General features: G+C 40.7%; 1 protein-coding gene across 2 annotated transcripts in view; it reads right to left on the bottom strand.

Moving 5' to 3' along the window:
* FAM222B (family with sequence similarity 222 member B) overlaps nt 1-25,115 on the bottom strand; it is a 44,945-nt gene continuing 19,830 nt past the window's right edge. Inside the window, exons 2-4 of one of the 2 annotated variants that reach the window (XR_003251818.1) lie at nt 9,882-10,009; nt 1,304-4,237; nt 1-77 (exon numbers count right to left, since the gene is read on the bottom strand). Coding sequence is in view for 1 of the 2 variants with exons in the window: in XM_026055173.1 (XP_025910958.1) it covers nt 2,655-4,237; nt 9,882-9,963 (1,665 nt within the window). In the remaining variant the exon portion in view is untranslated. Of the gene's footprint in view, nt 78-519; nt 4,238-9,881; nt 10,010-25,115 lie in introns of those variants that run through there. The other variant, XM_026055173.1, reaches the window with a different exon arrangement.

Raw genomic sequence — 25,115 nt, 5'->3', positions numbered from 1 at the left:
CCTGGATGAGTCTTAGGAATATTTTTGCTTCCCAGTCCTGCTGTACCAGGGCAAAATCTCAGAGGTCGTGATTCTATCTGCAATTGCCAGTGCAGAACAATTCATAACAATTCACAGCGTACTTCCATCGCTAACAGTAACATTACTATAACTTAGGCATTGAAATCACTTTGTCAAATAACCACAACACGGGGTTTTATTCAGTCTCCCTCTTAGGAGAAGAGCAGGAGAATTAGTTTTAAATAACAGTCTGGGTTCATATTTGTAGCAGGCTAACGAACAGAGGAGATGCCAATATTTTATTTAGTAAAAAGGTATGTATTCAGGTAGCAGAACACCTTACAGTAACTAACTTAGCAGGAAATGTTAAAGTCATAGCACAGCCCTAGATCAATTTGGGGAGTAGGGTAGGGAAGACAATAGGGAGACTGTACGGGAAGCAGCTTCAGACTCGAACCTTGGCTTCCAATATAATGTATTCAGAAAAATATTGCATGAAAAGCCTCAGGATTTTAGTTCTTTCATAGATGTATATTTACCAGTTTTCACAAAGACTGCAGGAATACGATTATAAACAATAAATTAGGACTTCATGTTGCTATCATTTGGCATAACACAATCAGGCATTTTTTCCTTTTTAAATATAAGGCAACACAAGCCAACACATAATTTAATCCGTCTTTAGTCAAATTGCTTAACTTTGCTAAAGAGTTATCACTAAAGAACGGTTTATAGTACACTTAAAAGAATTTAAATAATGACATGATTAAGTGTACTAACTTACGCAAGGAGTCAGAAAACGTACTCTGCTAAGCTTTGAAACCTAAATATTTGTTACAGCCCAGAACTACACGTCTAAATTAAAAAAATACAAATAAATGTTTTCTAATTTTTCCATTTACGAAAAACTTTAAGAATCTCTAGCCAACTATGACGTCACTTCAAAACTTGTATAAGTTCTTTTTTTTTAATTTTGTATGATGTCTTAAGATTTTAAACCATGCTCATTAAGGAAAGTTCAAGGAGCAAATACTTAAGGCTTTGTTTTTCAAAGGGCTGTGAGGGAGGCCAGTGAATGGCAGAGGCCAGTGGGTTCACCCATACACAATGCTACTCAAACCCACACTACCAGGCGACATTCATACAGAAATATTACACTTAAAAGTTACAGTGTAGAGCAATATTTTTAGCCAGTGTACATATAAAGAATCAATGCATTTATTTTTTTAATTTCCAAACTTGATTGTGATCATTATGTTCAAGTATTAGTCTCATTAACAGAGATGAGAAATTTTCTACTTACAACAAATTCGGCTATTGAAAAGGAAAGGTATGTTTCAATACGCTGAAGAAAACAAGACGCTGAGGTTATCCAACAGTTAGTGTCCTAGTGGTCACCGACTCAACGAGCTGCTGGAAATGACGTGGGAAAGGAACAGAAGTAGTTAGGCACCAAGACTCTGGGAAAAGGTATGTTATAAATAGCTTCACTAATTCCCAGAGAAGAGAATTGTTCCATTAAATCTACTGTGGCGTTTTAATGTAGAAGAATATGGGACTGTAAGTCCCACAGTGTCTCACGGCTGGAGCTTCACTTCAGATCAAACACCGCCCATTCCATCAGAGCTGCTACTGGAATGTGATAATGCCACGTCACTCCGCGTGTCCTTTCATTGCACCGGAGACAAGCTTCTAGTTATGTCTCCTCACCCTGAAATTAATTCTAGCTACTGGAGAAGCAGCTGAACCCTTTTTGGAGTTGTCAGTGGGTCTGGATTCCCACAGTAAAACCGCAGAACAGCACTTCACACCAGGAAGGCCAGACTCCTAGCAGCAAGGGGTTCAGACAACGTTAGCTTTTACACCGGCGCAAGGGGAGTGGGGAAGGGAAGTACGATGCAGAAGGAGGCAGCTACCTACGGCAGCTATGCTGCCTACATCCTAAAACTGCCATTCCCCCCTCCCGCCTATACCCTGTCCGCAAAAAAGTGTCAGAAAAATCTGCCAGAGACTTTTGACTTTGGACAAAGTCTAAACGATAAATGCAGACGTCTCTGCAAGAAATAGCAGAAAAGCTTCTTCCTATATTAATGCCTAAATATATACCCCTACTTAGCTCTTTTCAAATGTAGGCTTTTTTCTTCAATTAAATAGGCCTCTAGACAGTGCAAATGGTCAATGTTTAATGCATTAATGAAATGGGCTTTTGAGTTGAAAATAAGCCCTGCTTCCTGACAAATTCTGTTGCTCTTAATCTTCAGAGGAAATTGAGATGGAAATTTAAGCAGCTATGCTACCTACCAGCTCTTTAAGGAGCTGGCGAACAGATGCAACTGTGAAACCCTGCAGCAACTTAACATCAGTCCAGCAAGTAGTTACTAAGCAGAAGGCAGAAGCTGCACAAAGGGGATTCTGCGGTGAGGAAACAGCTGTGGCGTGAAGTAGTGTAATGAAATTCTTTGAAACAAAAGGCATGTTAAATATTTGATGCATAAAGGAGATAGATAACATGTAAGCAAAGCTCTTAAATATACAGTATGTCTTCTTCCAATGGTTACTATAATGATCACACAAGTTTGCAAGTTAAAAATGCCTTGCTTATTAATTAAAATTAAGACTAAACCTATAATTTTGTCTGTGAAAGTGACTGCAGCCTATCTATACCCTGGGTGTTGAATATGAAGATTTCGACTATCAGTTGGTTCAGGTGCTCGGTTCATGGGAGGCCGATGGACTTTTCCCAGCACGGCCATGCTCTGATCTCTGAAGCAAGACTGCTGGAAGTCCCCACTTAGGTAATCCATGGTCTGCATCACATTATTCTGGCTGGATGGACCAGCTCCAGCTCTGTAATGAGTTCCTCCTGCACAATCTAGTGGYGCTCCTGTTGGCTGTCCGCCGTGGAAAGGCATGGCAAGGTCCTGGGACCCAGAGCTGTCACTGTTCGGTGTGGGCAGAATGTTATTCCATATGGGCTGGAAATAGTGCCCGTTAGTATATGGCAAGGGTCCCTGCAATCCATTCACAGGTGGAGAAGGTGTAGGCTTCTCAATGGGGGGCTTCAAGTTGAACGACTGGCCCATGCACAGTTCTTGAGGGTAGTTTGTTTTGCCAGGAAAACTCTGCCCTGCAATCTCTCTCTGAGGGTGCTTCCCTGCAAGTCCAGCAGGCCCAGCAGCATCCCCACACATTTGCTGCAGATGTGCAAGCTGATGCTGGTTCCATGCAACCGATTTGATTTCATTCTGGTATGCAGACGGCACCCTGTTAATATTCACCATGGGCACATTAACAGAGGCAGAAGGAATAGCAGCAGCAGCATGATCTACAGGGTTTACTACACAGGAAGGCATGGGTGTAGGGACATTGTGAGTAGATACCCTGGTACTTGCATTGATAAGCAGGTTGCGACTTATAGGACTGGGGTTTGCAATCTGTCCCTCACATACTGAGGTAGTGCTAATGCCAGCTCTGGCCTGGCAGAACTGGTTAATCTGGTGCACAATGCTGCTCAGGTCCGGTGGCTGGTTCTGCTGCAGGGTGGCAGCCATAGAGAGGGGAATGGTTGAGGTAGACACGGTCACATTCGGCGGCGCATCTGCATCCGGCATCTTTCTGCTTCCATGTAAACCTGGCTGCAGCAAAGGATTCGGGGGGTGCTGCAGAGTCTGGTGTGCCATGGTCTGAGGATGCTGCAAGCCCTGCGGCTGCTGCATATTCTGAGGGTGCGGCAGCGCCTGCGGCTGCGGTATCCCCTGAGGGTGCGGTAAGCTTTGTGGCTGTGGTATCCCCTGAGGGTGCTGCAAAGTCTGTGGCTGTGGTATACTCTGGGGGTGCGGCAAAGTCTGTGCATGCTGGAGAGCCTGCTGGCGAGCAAGCGCCTGGGGGTGGGTTAAAGTGCTAGGTGCAACGTATGGTGTGGAAGGGGGATTCATCATCGCTTCCGGCAACAGACGTGTGCGTGTTCCGTCAAAGTCTTTGATAATTCCTTTTGCTGGAGATTTGACTATCGCCAGGAGGCCTGTCTTCGTGGTGGCCTGAGACGGGTAAGGACTGTACCTCTGACCCGAAGTATCAAGTCCGTTCACAGTACGGCGTATGTGTTTCCTCTGGGGAACCTTGACACTGTTTGGAAAAATTTTTATAGTCAGTGGATTGTTGGCGACCTTCTTAGCATAAGCATCCAATTCTGCTGGGGTAGGATACTGTGCAGATCTCATTTTCTGTGTAGTGTCCCCTGCGGAGAAAGGAAATTCATCAATACTGACTCTGGTAAAAAAGGGATCAACCTCAGGATGAGAAAGTTACACAACATGGGTAGAAAACCTCCGGGGAATCAAGAAGCAAGAACTTCATCTTCCCAGACCAGCAGATCATACACCAGGTTCCTCATTCCTTTTATTACCTGGCTACCAATCCAACCCTCAATTCAGCTTAAGGCGAGACCTGCCTAAGGGGGCAAAATGAAACCAAGGTTTTGATCAGAGTATGTTTACAGTTGGACAAAAACAGGTAACATGCTATAAACATCGAATCGTCTCTGGCTTGCAATACTTATTATCGCTTGCGGTGGTGGGCTGCTTTATATTCTCTTAATTTAAGGCTGCCTCCCCATAACTCTTCAAGCCGTTCTCAAAACCTTTAGCATCTAATTCAGGAACCAGAAAGTTATGAATTAAACATTAAACTCATGTAATGCTGAGGTGGGAACCATACAAAGCTCTTCAACTAAAGCCTCCATTTAAATTTCAGTCCTATTCTAGCTGCTGACATCTGAAAGCACCAAGTGTCTTTTTGTCCATTAGGAAGTCCTTGTTAGTCCAAGTTTAGCAAATGGAAGGAGGCTACATATGCATTATTTTATGGCTTGCAATTATTTCTTCAGCTGAATTTTCAGTGTGGCACCTTGTTAGGGACAGTATCCTAGTATCAAACGGCAAAATTATGCAATTATCTCACAGGATTAAAAACGTACTACTCCCCAGACGCAGTCAAAAGCCTTTCTGGAGACAGAGGTGTGGTTTCACTTATTCACATTTAGCAGATATCCACCTGGCCTACAAGCTTGAACAGCAGTGGGTCACGTATATTTTTGGGAAGAACTTCAGAAATCAAGGGAAATGCTTGTGTCTCTCTAGCTATAATCTTATTCCAAGCAGAGAGTTGGGCCGTTTCCTCACCACAGCTATGCTGCTTAACTCCTATAAGACTACTACTTTAGCAGCAATTTTATAATCTTCAAATATAGGCTTGCAGCTTTGACAACGTGGTTTTGCTTTTGCTTGATTTTTTTCACTTTGCAAACAGTTCACTGAAAGAAGCGCCTATCACCTTTGCTAAAATATTCAGCCTCCCATGCCATCTACTGCTGGGCTGAAAGAACAGGGACGCTGCGGCCAACTCCTCTAGAGCCCGAGAGCACCCTTGCCTTGCACGTGGCGCTTCGACCTGCAAAAATCTAAGTGCTCCAGYAGAAAGCTTGATGCTGCTAGGCAAACGGTCCTTTTGAAAATGCACTTCTGATTCTTTTAAAGCAAACTGCCTCCAAAAGGCTCCTTTTGGAGCTCCTTTAGCCTACAGCTAAAGCCTAAGTACCAGCCATCTTTCAATCACTGTCTTTGCATCTGGTAGCTTCTTATCTTCACARGCGAGGGAGATCACCACTTCTCTAAGAGAGCTCACTTTCGGAAAGTAAGGGCCAGAAAGTACAAAACAGGATAGATATAAAAAGAAAGGATAATTATAGAAATATTAAAAATCTCTTTTGTGAAATGGGAAGCTTTGCAAGCAGGCTGTCTTGCATCTCTAGCAAAGCACGTACCACGGTGCCATTTATACTCGTACTCTCTCTGTGCTGTCTAAACACTGGCATATACCAACCTCTCTCTTAGTCAGAGGAAACACTCATTTGATATTAACCTAAACATCCCTTCTGCTCCAATCTCCCGTATCTTCCATTGCAGGCTGGTAGTTTCTATTTCTTTTTGAGAGACCTGCTTTGTTCCTAACAGAGAGGACTCTCTGAATTAAGTCGATCAGTACTGCCTTGCCGTAACAACCAAGGCTATCACGGCCCCCCCCAGCTTTATTTTTAGCACTGTCCCAGACTCATTATGTTCTGTTTCTTCCCCAATAGATGACCGCGTGCAACACACTATTGGAGAAGAGCCACCAACGCCAGACAAAGGAACCCATATCCTTCTATATTACGGTTTATGTGAGAGGTGACCATTTTCACAAAAAGCTTCTATTTTCAGATGAAAAATAAGGTAGATATTTTAAAACACGTTTCCCATCAAAATTTCCTAGCCTGTTTTAGGCTTCTATAGGCACAGCAACAAATTAGGTGGTAAACATTAACAGTGAAGAGATACTAAATATTCTTTTACTCAAGCATTTATTTTTCTACTATACAGGAACTGTAGTGGAACCTTTTAGAAAAAAGCTGAAATATTAATGATTGAACAGACTGCATCTATCAATTAAAGCACATCTGTAATCCTGAATCTGAAATAATTCCTTCCTTTGAAGAGTGAAAATAACTCCTCAATCCAACTTGAAAAATACACCAACATCAAATTCAGTATCCTATCAAATGCCAAACCATTTTTAAAATCCCTTGGACACGATTTTCTGAAACCAGCCACCATTTCAAACTGACCTCTTTTAGTGTACATCTAAGATTATGCTTCTCTTATGAACTAACTCAGCCATTCTACTTAGGCCTGATCGAGATGTTGTATTTCTCCCAGCACTGTTTAAAATTTTGTGCTTCACTAGTATTTCCATATGCAAGGCTCAATGACTGAAATAGTTAACAAAAAAATCATCAGAAGGCAGAAAGGCATTAAGGGGTGATCAAGAATATCCTACAAACCAATAAATAACAATTAGGTCAGGTAACTAAGTGAATGGAAAAATAGCTACAATAGATTCAAATAAAATTGCGTATACGGACATCATTTATGGCCAAGAATTCTGCATCAGGCCATAAAATGATTAGGAGGATGGCAGAGGAACAAATTACATTAAAAAAGCTATGGGATGAGCTCCATAAAGCTATCTTTAGGTACATGCGAGGCAGAATACTTTTGCTGAAAAGCAGTCTGCCTCAAATTATTTCATGTTGACCATAGGGTAAAGCTACGCACATGAGCAATTACCCCAATAAACCGGTGAGCTCCAAGTTCACACTCCAGCTAATACTGTGGCTATCAATTCATCTGTTCACATTCTTGTATGTGTTGCACCACACCGGAGCTATTTTTGTTGTCAGATGAGATGTATTTTTCTGCCTCACCTCAGCACTGATGTAACATCTTCTCTTAAGTGCATTTTACATTAAGGCTTTAAAACCCACAGCTTTTAAAATTGCTTATGGTTAAATTTTCATTAAATTAAATAAAATACAAACAGGCCTTCAGGATTCTTACCCTAAACAGAGCATCTGCATTGGGACGAGCAAAGAACAGCTGTGCCCATCTCCTGCATAAAAATCTCAACTGCGGCAGTTTCTCTACAAGCTTTACTGAAAGAGCCCTCAACCCTTAGAAAGGAGTTAATTTTAGTCGATGAATCCATCTTCAGTCTCAACCTGCTCTTCTCTCTTTACTTCCCCCACTACAAAAGCTCCCCAAGAAAAACCTTTCGCCTTGACTTTGTACCACTATCCAAATAAAACAACCTTTTTCTTCCAAGGCCCTGAGGTACCACCACTATATCCAACCATAGCTGGGAAAATTGCGCGTACGGTCTTGCCTCAAGCATTTTGATTGACTTCACAGATTTACATTTGGGTCACTGGAAGACAGGAAAGAATATCAATACGGAGTCAGTCCCTTAGCGGTCAGTTTCAGAAGGAAAAATATTCGTATATTTGTCTACAGAACTCCTACTCCATAGGCTGTCTTTAAGAAAAAAAGCCTCTTATTTGAAAGTGGATAAGAAAAAAAAAAAAAAAAGTAATTGAAGTAATGTGGATTTTTAAGCACGAGAAAAAAGTCTGATCCTGAAAACTACACTTAAAAATTATTAAAACAAACACCAAGAGACTGAATAAACACTATCAGGTGGCATTCTGTGGCTTCTGTAACAGGAACGGCACTGTTAAGGTCCTCTTCCAGCCCTCAATCAAAAGTCACAAGTCACTGTTCATTAAAAATTCTCATTAACGCAGCTTTCCTTTGGCCAGGGGCTAGACTACTTGTGCATATACAGTATGTAGAGAAATGCACCAATTAATCTTACACACATCTGCAGTAGGGGTGGGCAAGGTCTGTAAGAGCAGTTTCATTTCCCATATAAATCAGAACAAACTGGAACAGCTAAGCATTACCACCACCAGCAAGTGCCTGCCAGCTACTTTATGTCCTAAATTCTTTTAAATGCAGCACCTTAAACTCTTCACTAAGCAAGATACAGCAATGCTTTCAGCATGGAGATGAGCAGTTCTTGGAAAGAACATCAGGGACCATCAGGTTAAAAAACTGCCCAGGTACTAGCCCATTGCCTTGTAAGATGCATGACTAACAAATACCTGAATTATGCACAATGACCCTCCTACAAACCTAAAGGATCGTATCAGTTTTCACTGTCAGAATCCTTTCCMATCCACTGAAGAAACCATGTAATGCAAGAACCTAGGCATGTTCTCACAACAACAGCCCATCTTCTGAATATTTAAGCATGTTCTGGTCAGCAAAACTCATATTGGAAATGGAAAAGGAAAAGGGGCGAATGCCTACCTTCATGCCATCTAATGAAGTCTTTTTGTGAGCAAAGACTTTTACAAATACYACAAGTGTCATTACAATTACAAGCCCATGGAGTTGTCCTAAATTCTGCTCAAGTACTGTGGGGGAGCACACATTTGTACCTGAAGAACATCAGTCACTTCTGGTAGGTCCAGGACTTTGAGAACGTTACCCTTAACTGCAATATTATCTTAGTTATTTTCAGTAGTGTGACACAAATCTCAACATATTAACAATTTAGCTGTAACTGGAGTGTAAATTACTTGATTTTAAAGAGCATCAATGATTCCATCAACACACTGAAGGTACAGAAATTTCCCAAATGCCCACTACAAAGGCAAGAGACAAGTTACAGCCCTAAGAACCAAGTACACAGATCTTATGCACAAACCTTGGAATATCTGAAATTTCAGCTAAACAATCAAGGTGCAACTTCAGTGATAAAAGAGCAAAGACAGAGTAACATTTAAAAAAAATCTCTAGCAAATAGGCACGTGTTCCCAAGCACAAGTTCTTCTTAAAATACCAGTACAACCGTCAAAATAAATTACTGAAGTTATCAAAAATGAATTATTATAGTACTCTGCAGACATTTTCAGAGGCACCAAAGAGACAGCAGAAAGAAGACAGAAACTTTGCACATTAGTAATTTGGGCTAGATCACTAATATTTGCAGTATATGCCCCAGCTAGGTAGAACAACAGAACTGACCTCAACAGGTTTGCATTAGCCTGAGCTGACTTTTATTGGTTTCCATTTCACGGAAATGAAAGAGGCAGGAAAAAGTTGTATTAAGAAGCAAGTCAACTGGCACACTATTGGTACAAAATGTTTTTAGCAAGGAGGCAAGAATCTCACAGAAACTTTGCTTGCATTTTGTCTTGCTATGGTTAAAATTGACCTTTACAAAGCCGGGGGGGACTGGGGGGAGGGAGAGAGCTTGCAGCACACACTTGAACCTTCATAGCTATTTCTCATAGCCATTAAGGATGGATGCCTTGAAGGCGTAACAAAACAAAGACTCTAACATTAAATAGTTTTTCCACTGTATCCTAAATGGTTATTTCACAGCTGTACCAGTGCCAGATTTAACAGTTAACCACATCCTGCAGACAAAACGTCACTCACATTTCTGAAGTCCAGTGTTCATCTGCGTGTAAGAAAGAAGCTGAAAGGAGAGGTCACCTGGTCCTGGCAGACAGGCCAGCATGGCAGACAGGCACTAACACAACATGGGGCATTCACTCCTCTGCACACTGCAACAACAGAGAGACAATTCAAAGTTATAATACAAGGAGGAACACAGAAAAGAAAGAGGCAAAGAGCCATCGGGGCGTTAAGGCCTGACCAAGCGAAGATGCACAACCACTGCTCGGGCCCTTTACATACTGTCCTCACTCAGTCTCCTAACAACAATGGAAATACTTCGCAAAGCGGGTCGGCTGTGCGATTAACACACTTAAAAACTAAAACGTAACTAACGCCTTTCTCACTCCTCTGCTGTTTGAGACGCAGAGGATAATCCATAACTCTCCTCAMATTTCAAAGATAGTTATTATGAATGGTAAAGAAACCACTAACATTCATTTTACTATATATTGAAATGTACTGGCTATCTACCAGGTATAGCCAAAGCAGGTTCACTGGAAAAATCCTGTCAACTGCTCTTTTACATTTAATAAAAAGGCATAGCATGCATAAATTGAAGGCAAAGCATGCAGCACTTTGCCTTGTGGCAAGATTAAGCTGCACGCTCCAGCTTGTAATTTCTGTGGTCCATTAGTGTGAAAGATGAATGGCTACAACTTCCCTTATTTTATACAAGCCTTTAGTTATCTGTGCAGCCCTCAGATAAACTGTAAGACAGGGCTTCTACACAAAGAAATTTCAGAGCATCTACCATCCTGCATTCCAGAGTTTCAGAATTTATGAAATTAAACCTCAGAATGAATGCATGAAGCACTAAAGCATCTTTATACATAAACACTGCACAGCTACCCTCAAATCCCATCATCGGCTTATGAATACAAGGGGGGAATATGTTTCCAGCAACAAAAGCTACCTCTGGCTCAGAGTCTCCCAACATTACTGGGATTACAATCACAGAGAAATTTTAGTTGGAACAAGACCTCTAGAGGTCATGTGGTCCAACCCCCTACTCAAATCCCCTTTACTGTAGCTCCTGGGACACGCACAAGACACAGCCAACCATGAGTACTTTAGAAAGCTCTGGAAAACAAGGTGGCTTAACCAAGCTGGAGAAATCAGTAGACTTCTCCTCCTTGCCCAGATCTCCGCAAGCATCGATGCCAATTATACAAAGAGTGCTTTTGCCAAGATGCCTAAGGAAGAGCTAGAAACAGCTCGGGATTTTATATGGTCCCTGAAACTGAGAAAGGATTGAAGACTTCAAAAACTACAGATTGGTTTAATTTTAGTCATTGTTTCGCAAACCCTAATTAAAACAACTGGAGAGGCTTTCAAAGATCATAACAGGTGAAGCAGAAAGCTTGAGACCGACACAAGAAGCCAGAGTTGAAGAAACCCTGCAGAGGCAACTTTCAAAAGAACCAGACTGGTTAGCATTGCATAAAATGATGTGAAGCCCTTCACATTTAAGAGCCAATTACACACAGGGTAGGGAAGTTAAGACTCTGTTCTGGAAAGCACAACTGCCATCGTATTTCTGCAGCAAATTCCAGAATGCTCCAAAAGCTGATTTCTCTGCAGAGAAGTTTTAAAGCCTTTAACTTGAAGCCTAACCTCAGATCATTGTYACAAGTCAGAATGTTCAAGGAATAAGTACACCAAATACAGCAAATAGCATGGACTTAAAGCTTACCCGTATAGCAGCAATTACTCCTCATATACAATTCATTAGCTTCCATGTTTACATGCATCTCCTCGGTCCATACACAAAGGCTGATCAAAACCAACTACCAAGAAATCTTGTGCAAATATTAATTTATGAAAATGTCTGCATCTTCATGGAATAAATGCTCTCAAAAGTTGACCAAGCACCGTTGACCAAGCAAGTTGGGTGCCAGTGTGACTAACAATTAAAAATAATTCTGGACACTGAAAGCTAGCTTGATAACTCCCTGCTCTTGCTCATTACGGAAGCCCAGCCTCATTCACGCTATCCGTTGCAATTAACAGCTCGTCAGAGAGTTCAGTGAGAATCAAAGCGGCTGAACTCACCAAGCAGTGCAGAGTTCGGACAAGGCACACCACCAACAGGATTACTTTACATTCATTCTTCATTTAATCACTAAGAGATAGTAACCATTTGCATTGCCAGAAGTTCCAGATTCATAGCTGTAAACTCTCCAAGTCTAAACGTGGGTTTTCTTTTCACAGCCTGTAAGAGGTGGAGTTCTCAAAGCCTCTTAAGAAACGAACACTGATGTCCTGACGCATTCACAGCTTAAAGGATGCAGTATTCAGTGAAAACTTTGCAAACATCCTGCGGGCAGCAGTTTCTTACCCCCAATGATGCCCAGCAAGACCCAAAAGACAAAACAAGAATCCAACTCCTTTTCATCAGGAGAAGACAATAAACACTTTAAGTTGCCAGAGCTTTACCTGAGTAAGCAACAGAAACGCCCAGAGTCAGCAGGAAAAAAAATGCATTTTCCTTTTTTCCTCATTTCATCAACTTCAGAAGACTGGCAAAACCAAGACCTACTTCTCAGTGAAAAGCAGACAAACAAAATTAAGAGCCTCCACTGTAGTCACAAAATCATCAGATCACATCATTATCATATTCACTTGAGCATCCAACCTTTACTCCACTGATGCCTGATGCCAGTCCAGCATTACTTTACATCACTTCATGGCCAAAAAGAGCTGAGTGTGTCTAAAATATTACTTAACTGATGACTGTTTCGTGCACAGCCCTGAAAGAGAGAAAAGCAGCTCTGCAGTACAGCGCAGCAATAAAAGCACTCTGACTGAACAAGTAGCATTTCCTACAGCAAGATATGCAGAGGGTTTGCTCACCTGCTCACTCATTAGCATTCATTATAGTCTGAACATTGCGACTCTTATGAGTAAGCCTCTTGCTGAAGTGCCACAGAGAGACTCAGTGCCACACACACAGCAATAAACAGGATAATGGCACATTAAGAGAGGGAACAAGTGATTAAGAGTGGTCAAAGCATTCGACTCAGAATAGCCAGGCTTCTGCGATAAGATAGCAGTATTTCCTTGAAGGTCGAAACATATATTCACAGAAGTCAGAATTTTGCTTTATCTCCAATATGGAGGGTAATATTTTAGAGCGCGCCATAAAGGTGAGTTGTTCCCGCAGGCGGATAATCATTTTAGGCAATGCCAAAGGTTCATAAAAGATTGGGGTGACAATAATAATTTTAAAGGAAGGATGTGACTTACAAAAATCATTTTAAGTGGAAGCATAAAATCATTCTCTTAGCCTGATTTGCAGTAATCAAATTGATGTCATCTAGGTCACTGCTGAGCATTAAAAAAAGAAATTCAGACTTACATAGAAATGATGACCATAATGCTATCACTGAATTCCTTATTATAATTAAAATCCTTTCCAATTTTTGTTCTCTATGAAATTAGTATAGCTTTTCCAAACCTACATCTCAGTCTTTGAAAACAAATGCATTTTAAATATCTTTACAAGTAAGTCCATTAGTTCTGGTTAGAAATTAATTAGCAATTATTCCCTTTAAGATATTCAGCACCTGATTTCTTCTTTTTTCTGTCCTGAATGATCTTCAGCATGAACTAGTGCAGCCAATTCAGACAAGCCATACAGTTAAAATGAACTGAAACCCTCTGCATAAACTGTATTTGGGATTAAGGTAAGCATTAATGGCTGTCTCAGATTGTTGTTCTACACCCTGTCTCGGGTCAGCAGCTCAGGGTCCTGGCACAAAGGCAGCGCGGCCCATCATCCTCGCTTGCGCTCAGTTTTATTGCTCCTAATTAGTCCAGAGCAGGAGACAAACTGAACACGGCATGTCAAGAATTCTCACTAAGAGACTTGGCTCCGTGGCTGCAACTTGTGTGGGCACCAGCACCTGCACAGCTCCCCGCAGGGCCGCGGCCCCGGCCCCTCGGGCTATGGAAGGAGCGCTCCTGGGGGAACGGGAACTGGCACGGCGAGGCAAGAACCCTGCCAGACTCGCCAACGCCATCATCTAAACCCGTTAGCTGCAAACCGGAGACTAAGTTGACCAGTAAGCTTGGGCACCCAGCGAYGGAGGGCAGCTGTAAAAGCTTGGTTAATTTGCTGTTCTACTAGACTGGCAAATTAAGTTTTAYTGTTTTTTTAAATGGTTCTGCATGCCACCAAACGCAGTGTAATGAGCTCTGTCTGGAGTACAAGAAGTTTGAAAAAATATATAAWAAAGTACATTTCTAGAGAAAAGCAATCATTAGAATAAATAAATAAATGCCCCCCTTTGAAGCAATTTTAATCTTATCTAGCTGTAGGATATAATCTAACAGCACAGGTACTGCAGGACTTGCTACAAAATAGTTAGTTTGTTTAGGCACCGAAACAGATTTTTTCTCCTAAGATTTATTAATATTAAATCAAAACATGTTAGACATAACAGGGATTTACAGTGCTTGGTTTGGGGATAATTACAACATCCCTACATTTGTTACGTTYTGCCTTACCTTCATCTCCGTGTATTTCTTTGGTCTTGGCAGCACTGTGCATCCTGCACTGATTTTCAGGGGGAGATCTCTCATTACTGAAGTTATCAGGTCAAGGGGGAAGACTGAAAAACTCAGCTTTTCCCATGGCATACAGAAATCCTCCCTACACAGCTAAGAATCAGTTTCAGCAAAACTGATCATGACTCTGTCTGTATTGAATAAATTTCTAAAAAAATGTATATTATTTTCTGGCTGATACTCAAGATTTAATATTGTCTCTGCCAGACCAAATGCTCCCCAGACCAGGGGAGACTTCTGCAACCCAGAGTAAATCCTAGATGTAAAGCAACTCAGTACAGCTAGGAAACTTTTAATACTCTAACACAAGTTTTATCATTATATAAACAGACCATATATTCAGAGTTATTGCCAAGTTCTTAAATACAGCAGTGTCTGAAACTCTCAGGAGGCCTTATGGGGTAAGCACACACAAGGAAACACTCCCCACAAACCATCCCTGGCCAGTGAAATATGGGAAACTGAGCTGGTTTAGACGAAAGCAAGCTGGTGAAGTCTAAAGTTAGATTCATGGAAGTAAACATGCATGTTTCAAATTCCAAGATTAACTGCAGACTTGTTCACAAAGCTTGGGGACTAGAGGAAGCGGGAGCATCTACCCACACAAAAGAAAAGCTCCAAACTATTCCAAGTTTCCAGCACCCTGGGGTCCCGTAAGCCGTGCGAGGGTTGTTAAGTACTTATGGCTGACTGATATGCTTCACTTCTCCTTATTATTCACGAGGTAGCCACGTGAAATTCCATAAGCACTGACAGTATTTATAGCAAACCCCAAACACACACTGCACATTCCAAGTTCAGCATATATAAATGCTCCAAACAAAAACAAAAACTAACGAGGGTTGTAAAGTTTCTTTGGTACAAATGTTTATAGGAGCTTGCCAGGAAACATAATTGAATCCGGGCCAATTTTCATGCTCCAAGGGAAACTCAGTCTCTCATTTACCCCCCGGTAGGCTGCTCAAGACCAAATGAGACTCATTCCTTTTCCCTCTCCCAAAGTAACCTAAAATCTAGGGGTTTTTTTGAATTTGTTCATGTCAGCCGCACATGCTGAACCCCCTGCCAACCTTAGTGTTCAATATAATTTCTTCAGTCAGCCATGCCTCCCTTGATAGTGTCTGGGCTGGCAGCGCTGACTGATCTTGCAGGCTTCCTGCCTTTCTCTAGCCTTTTAACACCCTCTGCTCTTGGGCGTTTACCCGAATGTCCACTTGCGCAGGACTGCTGCAAAGCCAGAGAGAAACCTTACTGTTTCCTATAAAAAATTACCAAACCAGCCCTGTGTTCATCACCAGCTGGTATCATACCCTTTTAATGCTTTATAAATGGAAAACCGCAAAATAACGTGCAGAGAGGTAGTCTTCTGAAATGGCAATAAATCACAATAGCGTCAAGTGTATTTGGGGGTAAATAAATAGGAGCCCTGAACAATAGAAATTCGCCTTTTGTATCAAGTGAAGTGCACTGTCAGCATCTAGCAACACAGAACCTTTTGGCATTGTGAATTCAGATGGACCCTTTGCAGACCCCTGCAACAGTTTCAATCAAAATCAATTTTTGTTTCTTGCAGTTTAATTAACTATGATTTTGCTTGTAAACCATTTCACCTTTTAGTCTGACCTCCATTTAYAATGTTACTCAGGAGACAAAATTAAACAGTTTGGACTGGAAGGCAAAGAAAATTTAAATTTACGGTCTGCTTTCAGAGAGGGAGAGCACCTGCTGAAGTACAGCTCTGTTCTTCTCCCCAAGCCAGGACGGCAATGCTCAACATGGACGAAAATGAAGAAGCTTTGGGGTAACAGTACTTAAATAGAATATTGTTCATATCACACTCCTTATGCCCAAAGGCTACCACTAAAGGCCCTCAGTTAGCAATTTTGAACAGAATGCAATGCAGTAAAAAAAAAAAAAAAAAAAGAAAAGAAAAGAAAAAAAAAAAGCAGCGCTCAGCTCAAAGCAGGCAGGTACTACCACATACGACATCAGGTCCATCAAACCCACTCTCTGGATAAAGGAGCAGCAAGCTCAAGGTTATGATCTTAGAGTTTAAAAAGTCTTTTTTAGGTTGGTCCCAATAGCTTCTTTTAAAACATAATACTACACATCTGCTGAAGAGCAGAACAGTTGGCTTTAATTGTAAGATGGATTTTTACATAGCTTCTGACCTTTCATCTAATTGAGGCCTAAAGAAGGGGGGGAAAAAAAAAAGAAGAAAAGCTATACGTCACTTCAGTTATTAAAATCCATCAAGCGCAGCCTTTAGCCTTGGGATAACCACAGCCAAAAAATTGACTTGCAAGTAATTATCACTGCTATCTGCAATAAAAGTTAATTGGACATAATTGAACTAAAGCCCTAATCTGAATGAAGCTGTTGCTGGCAAGCAGCCTGCTCCTGCTTGCACTTTGCAAATGAAACTGTTAGCAGTAAAATGGACAAACATGAAGCTGCTCTTACAGTCGGCCCACTGCAAATCACTGTGCAATTCTGCAAACAGCTAGTTAGCTGGGCCAAGATAAAGCCATTAACAGTGCCTGTCCTCACTAAATATACCCTTTAACAATAACCAAACACCATGAAGGTGTAGAGTTTCAAAAACAAGTTTCAGTTTTACTGACCTCATAATTACACAGGCGGAAACATAATATTCRTGTCACAGAATGCTATTTCATGAACCCCCAAACACCGTGAATATCAGAACAAATAATGTACTTTTTGAGTATGCAGAGATACTAACTCAAAAGGTTTTCAATGTTGATAATTTACCACCTTCATAAAGTTCAATAGCCTTTCCTGTTCTAGGACTAGCTTCTTTCATCTCGACTGCAAAGCAGACAATTAGCTGCTTTTTGTACTCGGCTCATGCAGGTGGTTGGGGGAAGGGAGCGTTAAACTAAATTCCTGCTGATTCGTCCATTTATGTTTTGCATTTTTGTTAACTAACAGACCAGAAAATGGTCGTCATCCCCCATACGACTTTAGAACTTCCTTCCAATTTTAATTATTAACACTCTGCCCTTCACCAAAGCATATCAAAGCACTTTACAAACATTACTGAAGCCACATAACCACTCCGACACCAGACAAAAATTGCACACYGCTCATTTTACAGAGGTTTAGCTTTTTCTGACCAAATTTACAATAGAAAACTGGTCTCATGATTAAGGAGCTAGCCTATGATAGAGGAGATCAAGTGAAATATCTGGCTCACCACAAATTCCTGACATAATCTTGGGTAAAACATTTAATCACTCGAGGCCACAGTTGCTCCTTCTTTAAAGGATAATACTGGATGACAGGTTTCTACCGTTGAAGAATACTGTGAAGATAAATTAAAAACTGCAGAGCATTCAATAACACCTTGACTGATCGCATAACACACACAAGGTCAAAATCCTGGAAGCAGCTAAGGGGAGCACTGGAAACAGACCACAATTTATATTAAATAAATTCCATTTATTTATCACCATTTCTTTTAATTTTCTTTTTTTTTCATAACAGAGCAGAATTCCTTAGTTTAAGAAAGCTGGAAGAGAGAACTAGTGATATAAATTCCCTGTCATGACCCAAATCAGTGGCTTATTTTACTTTATTCAAAGCCATCACCTCTTATTAAGCCTATTTTTAGATTTAACTCTGTATTTTGAAATGTGGCAGGAGCTGATAGACAACACAGACCTAAGTAGGTCTTGCCAGGTGTTCTAGACCTCTTCTAAGGCTAAGGCAAGATGTAGAAAAGACAAATCTGGATGAGTGGCAGGGYTGGCCAAAGCTTCAAAGGAGTATTTCTGGCTGTGCTTGAAACCCATGTGCTAGTGGTCAGTTATGAGAGAGATGAGATACTGCTTTGACCATGGGCACTTCAGGAAGAAATAGGAAAAATCAGCCTGCATGTATTCAAAAGTGACCTGAATAACTTTTTACCTGCCTCCTCTGAATTTTCACTATACGAAAGCACTCTGACCTTTCATTAATTTTCTTTCTCCTTTCATATAGTACCTTCTAATTCCAAGGTTTTTAATACTATATTGATGGGTAACGGAGATGAAGAGACAGTCTGGGATATTATCTTAGTTATGTTTCACAGCGCATAAATCTGCACAGTCATTTAGGAGAGGAAGCAAAGGATGCTATAGTTAACAACCTGCAGCAGTTAAGATCACAGGACAGGTAAATATAGCATAGTCATCAAAGTCATAACTTGTCCAGGATATTCAGATTCTCAAAATGCAACACGGACTCTAACAGTTACTGTAATATTCACAAAGATAACACTTTCTTCAACAAGATATTGAAAAGAGCAAACAAACATTCCTTCCTCAAAAATATCCTTTATTTTCAGCATAAACTAAAATCACTTTCTTCCTACATACTTGAGCAGCATCTATAATGTCACAGCAGCTATGATAAAATAAGAAATGGTTATTTACAAATAAGAGTGTGTGTGTTTTTATGTGAACATGAAGGTATTAAGGTTGGCAAAGATGACTTCCATCCAAAGCAAACCCGCAACAGCCAAGCGATTATCAAATTACAGGATGCTGCTAACACAGACCATAATGGAGGAACCACACATTTCCACCAACAAAGACATTCTCCATCCTCATACAGTACTTCCTTCTGCCTTTAAGTGATAAGCAAACAAAATACACATTGACCCTCTCCCCACAGCAGAGAGGACTCAAATATAACCACAAGAACATTAGCAAGCATGTGCACTATATCAGTGTTAAGTGCAACTCTCCTGCATGTTAGCTGTATGGGAGAAGCATGAGGTTGTAAATCAGGACTTCGTATTACCGCAGAGGACACGCATGAGCTGTGTGCTTCCTTACGCCGCTCTCAGCCAGAATCCAGAACTTCCTTCTCAATTTCTCCTGCACCAGCACTGGACCACACACGCCTTCCCAGATCTGAAAATGAAGCTCTTCATGTCGTGTAGCAAACAGGCGACTGTGATTGGCAAAGGAAACGCACAATACTTCCCTCTCTAGTGGCTGCTTCACGCAGATCACCATTATCATCATCATTCATTCCACACTTTCTGTAAAAGCCCAGAACTGAAGTTTGGATCATGACTTACAGAAATCCTTGTGGCTGAATCTGACAGAAGAATGACAGGTTTTGCCTTTAAAATCTCATTAGAAGTTATAGAATATGATCGTTCCCCAAGGAGGAAAGAAGCTATCTTCCTTTGTTTCTTGCAAGCTGATTTTTTCAAAAAAAGTATTTTTTCAGAGCTAACTTGGAACAAATTTTATCTATATGCGAGACACAAACAACAAACCAGGCATTTGTTAGACACTGAAAAATATGCTTCAAGTCCTGTTTTAAAAATAGATTCAATAGAAAATGAGAAATATTTGCAAATTAAGATTAGGCAGAATGCATTATAGTTCATACAAAACAAAACACTGAATTCATGTATTAAGAGAAAAAGTGACTCAGTCTTATCAGAACAGGTGTTACTGTGCTTTTTGAATACAGAAAGCCAACCATACTCAGGGTATGAATTTCAGTTTTTGTTGGTTATGTATGTGTACCATTCTGACCTGTATAATTACGCTGCTAGTGGACTGTTTTAGTATTTAGCTATTTCGATACTGAATTAAGGTCCCACCTCGGGTGAAATTTAACAACCTGTTTACAAAGCAGATTTTTATTTAAGACACAAAATTAGAGATCTATGTCCAATTCCTCGCAGTGCCACAGCTTCCTGCCAGACCCTGAACACATCAACTCTTAGATCCATATATCATTATTTAAAAGCCCCAGATTCTTTAGTTGGAGACACTGTGAGGCCTACTGTAAAGAGGAAAAGCACTCTAAGAACCTCAACTAGGAGCTGCAACACAAGTACAAAACACTCACTAGCAAAAAATGCAAAACRTCAGGTGAACACAAAAGAGATGGACCAGAACCTGCTATGCTCAGGGATAGCATCTTCCCATCAACCTTTAGAACGAGGTGCTGGTGTCCTGTTGACTCRTACTGACACGAACCTGCCTTCCATATCAATCTTCCAAGAAACTCAAAGGCCATTTCATAACCTCTCAACAGCAAAAAAAAGGACAAGAAATACATTATTTGTGAGCTACTGTAAAAAGTCTCTGCTATTCTCGGTGCTTTTCCAAGAAGCCTAAAAACAAGCCCATTTCACTGCTGACAGTTCAAAATAGCCACAGGGAAACCAACATGAGCATGCAAGACATTTTCAAAAGCTCTGCACACCACAAGAGCCAGAGATTTCTGTCTGCAGGCCTAGTAAAACAAATTTCCGAGCAATCTCACCTAACTCTTTTAGCAGCCACAAAACATGTTCGCAAAAGTTTACATTCACAAAAGCTTTCCTATTTCACAATAAAATTTATTGACTAGAGGTGAGCAGGAGTTTGTTGTTTGCCTTTGTGTGTCCTTCCYCCTCCCTCCTTGCCTTCCTTTTTTAAACATGGCAATAAATAAATTGTATGGACAGAACACAGATGCAGTTGTAACTGTACTACAGTCAATGAGACATCCCTTTGTATGGTAAACACAACYTGGCTGTGTGGGCGAAAAAAAAAGAACAAATGCTGCTACGGCAGCGTATACAACGGTACCTCAACTGCAAGTAYAGCACAAACAAACTCGCACTAATTCTGAGCTCCCAATAACCTGGACTGTAACAGCCACGAGCAGTTCTGACATCCGCTATATATTTTAGAGTAAAAGGCAGCACAAACCTCTAAATACTATGCAAGTCTCTGGTCAAGCGCACACTCAAAAAGAAGAAAGTCACTTAGGCAACCCCCAAACTATTGCTTGATTTTAATTTCAGACAATTTATCTTTCCAACCATGAAGTAACCAAGCTAGCAGCTAAAGTCAATATATTAAAAAAGTACATTTTTCTACCTTCAATTAACTGCGTTAGTACTGTTTTTAACTATTTGATTGATAAATGCTCTACAGAAGCTGTAATTAATGTGTTTTTTCTTGGAACACATACTGAACCCCTTGGCACTCAGACATTTAATGAAAAGTAATTTATCAACTTGCTCTGAATAGCTGAATCTGACTTCTTAATGCAGAGAGAAACACATACTTCGCTTAAAGCACTACTCTGAAAAGGTAAAGCATACCATAAAATTCAAAATGCCATCAGACACGATTCTGATTTTGATACGGATGACACCAACCAGAACTCTCATCTAGCTGAGAAACAGCATCTGGTCTATGGCTTAGCTGGGATTCTCTACCCTGTGATGCAGTCCAGCAGATCKGCAGACGTGCTTTTACCGAACTGAAGTCAGGACTGCATTTTTAGGACACTGGACAAGTTCTAAACTCTACAAAGCCTGCACTGCTGGGAACCTTCGCACCTCTGCTTGCTACCCAGCAGCACTCACGAGCACACCGGGAAGCAGCATCTCAGTGTATTTCAGTCTGGACATGTGTCCAAGCAGACAAAAATAAAGTGCTTATGGAGCGTATGAATGCTAATTTTTCAAATTGAGTGTTGCTTTGGTAGTTGACATATGCAAAAAAATAGCATTTGGGAGGAAAGGCTTGACACCACAGAAAATTTTATGGTGGCATTAACTGCTGGGGGATTAGCCAACCTTTAGTGGATAATTSAAAGCCTAAAATCTAAAGTCACATTCCTGGAATTATGGGCTACAAATATCCAATACAGCAACTGTTCTGTATTCCATGTGTTAGCTTGAATTTAAGGATTACAGATTTCCATTGCACATGTAAGTCTGTTTCCCATTTCTGCAGTGTCTCGCTCTCTTCCGTTTGTCTTTTGATGAAGATAAAAGCCAATGCAGATTGTAACTGCTGATACAGAGAAAGGTGCAAAATACGCTGCTTTTGTGGACTAAGAAAAGAAAGTACTCAGGTCCAGACTGCTAGAGCATGTCAAGAGATTGTCTTTGAAATTACAAAACTAGAAATTGAAAAGCATTTTTTTTTATTTGATCTGATCAAAGCAATTAGGGAAGGAAAAAAAAAAAGAAATTGCATCCTGCAGTTGCAGTCTAAAGTCTAACTACTTCACATATAATGTGGGACCAGCTGATCCCATACAAACATAAATAAGGAGAGAAAATAGAGAGGTGAAGTCACTTTAGCTCTGAATACACTGTCTCCACAGATCGCTGCTTCAGGGTCTGCCAAAGAGCAACAGGAACCCATTTCGAAGGAAGAAAGACACAGGAAGCACGTACCCAGCATTCTAGCCAAGGGCACATATTTTAAGTCTCCAGTGAAGAGCAGARGAGTAAGCTCCTGCCAAATGAGAGAAAGCATATTCAAAATGTAATGGCTATTTGAATAAATAACCCCCTGTGATACTGCTCCCCAGATCCAACTGCGAGATCCCAGCAAACTGACAGTCTTCTGGAGGAGGGCTCTGTACTGTTAGTTGAAAAAYGACAAGAACGCAATTCCCCAGAATGGAGCATCCGCTCTGATACGTGCTCTGTACCGGCAGAACGAGGCTTTGCAAAAGTACAAATCCAACTACAGGTAGCAGCCTGGTAGATCTCGAATAGCAGCAYAGAGGAAATAGATACCCGTAGTCACCATGCTTCATAATATAAAGGATTTTTAATATCTGCCAGGCTGTATGCTTGTGGAAACTTCTAACTGTAGGGAGTGAACCATTTAGATCACCTCTGGGCTAAAATAATCTAGCTCTTTGCCTTTCACTAATATATCACACAGCATCCCAAAGATTTTTAAAATGTTTTCTTATGAAAAAAATTAGGCAGCAGTCATTTTAACAAGCGGGGCTGACAACAGTCTTACACAGGAGATCAAAAAGCTCTCCAGATGTTTATTTTAAATGAAATTCAGAAACCAGCATAAACCAGATTTTAACACTTAATAATCCTTATGATACTTTTCATGAGAAAAATAGTAAAAAGGTTCCATCCTACCATTCTGAAACTCTTCAGGAATGTGCATGATTAAAAAAGATATCCTGATGAGAGGTGCAAGGATGAGAACCTATGACCATAAAACTGAAAACCAGCTTTTGCTTCTAGAATCTCCAGATCACAATTCTAAATATAAACAGCCCCACTGTGAAACTTGACGGGTGCTAAGTGTATTTCTTGCTCCTGCACTATTCACTTTGATGGATGCCCAACACACACGTACTGGGTCATCACATATGAAGGAAGCCTTGGACCTTCCTCACTAAGATTACTCAAAACCGTGCACTGAAGAAGTGTCTAAAAATCTCAGTCCTAAATCTTAAACTTCTTTTCATCTTGCTTTTTTATTGAATGCCTCTTGATTGTGCAAAAGCAGAATATTCAGACCTCAATCTAAGTATCTTGGGACTTACACTGACAATGCCTCTGGAAAGAGGAAGAGAAGAGAGGACAGATTTCCTATAGCTAAGATGCTTCTCTGTAAGGAAAGCTGCTATATTGCAAGTGAGATAAGTAAGGAGGTAAAGTAATATAACAGAGAACTTTTACCAAGGTCACATCAGGATGCTGAATACTACCCATCTGTAGGGGAAGACTTAGGTACCTGTATAACAAATGTGTACGTTCACTTGCTGGCAACAGTCCTCATTAAACCAAACTGCTTCTCAGCATGAAAGAAGGAAGTAGGGAAGACAATATTAACTAATAAAGACAAAAGGAAAACTGATGGAGCCAATCCTGGATGGGTTCTCTCTGCAGGAAAACACAGCCATGTGACAGGAAGAGAGTGTACAGAGCCCCTGGATGACTCAGTAACAGGCCACACAGACCATCCCAGCCGAAAGGACAGACAACCACTGCTAATGGCTCCCAGCTTGCAAGAAAGATGAGATTCTGTATCCATTCAGGCAGGAGCAGAACCAGGATCCCATCAGGAACAGGGGCTTTTAAGGACTTTGTTGCCCCACAAGGTCGCTTACAATGAGTTCCTCATTGCTTTGAAATAAAGGCTGTTGACATGCGGCAGATCCTGAAGACAGACAGTATCACAAAGGAAAAAACCCTGCCCCAAAATATTATATCAGTTACTGCAATGCCCTTAACAAAAATGTTTCTTGCCTGTTTCAGTGATCTGAAAGACATTCTGGGCAAAATTTCAAGCTATGACAAAGTGATCGTATCACTTCTGTGCTGTACTCTCTACACAAGCCCCTGATTCAGCAGCATGTAATAAAATCTTCATTTGCATGAAAAGCGCTCTCTGATCACAAAGTCTTCTTCTGTTCAACAGTCCTCTTCCTATCTGCAGTGTAAAGATGTAAGCACCACTGTCATTTTGCTGGTGACTAAGGTGGAATATTCTGCATATGCTTTATTAAAAGAGGCCACATTTTAATACAATCTTTTACTAAAATTGTAATGGTATTTTTGAATAATACAAAAGCAGCACACATCCAAATTACGCAAGCTCTGAAAAGTTCACATACTACACTTTCCTATGCACTGTTAATAACTGCGCCACACAAATCACATTTCATATCCATACATGGTAACCACAAACAGCTCTAAAATGTCTTTAGAAATTCAACAAGTCCAGCCTTTTCCAGTCTGCATTTACGGTGTTTAGTGTCATGCTACAGACGGCTTAAAGATGGTGCATTTCAAACTAAAGGAAGGTGTAGTCATGCAAAGAACAATGTTCTTATTGCAGTAAG

Source organism: Apteryx rowi, unplaced genomic scaffold, assembly GCF_003343035.1.
Source record: "Apteryx rowi isolate R43461 unplaced genomic scaffold, aptRow1 scaffold_99, whole genome shotgun sequence".
NCBI lineage: Eukaryota > Metazoa > Chordata > Aves > Apterygiformes > Apterygidae > Apteryx > Apteryx rowi.
This window is presented reverse-complemented; position numbering and strand designations above follow the sequence as displayed.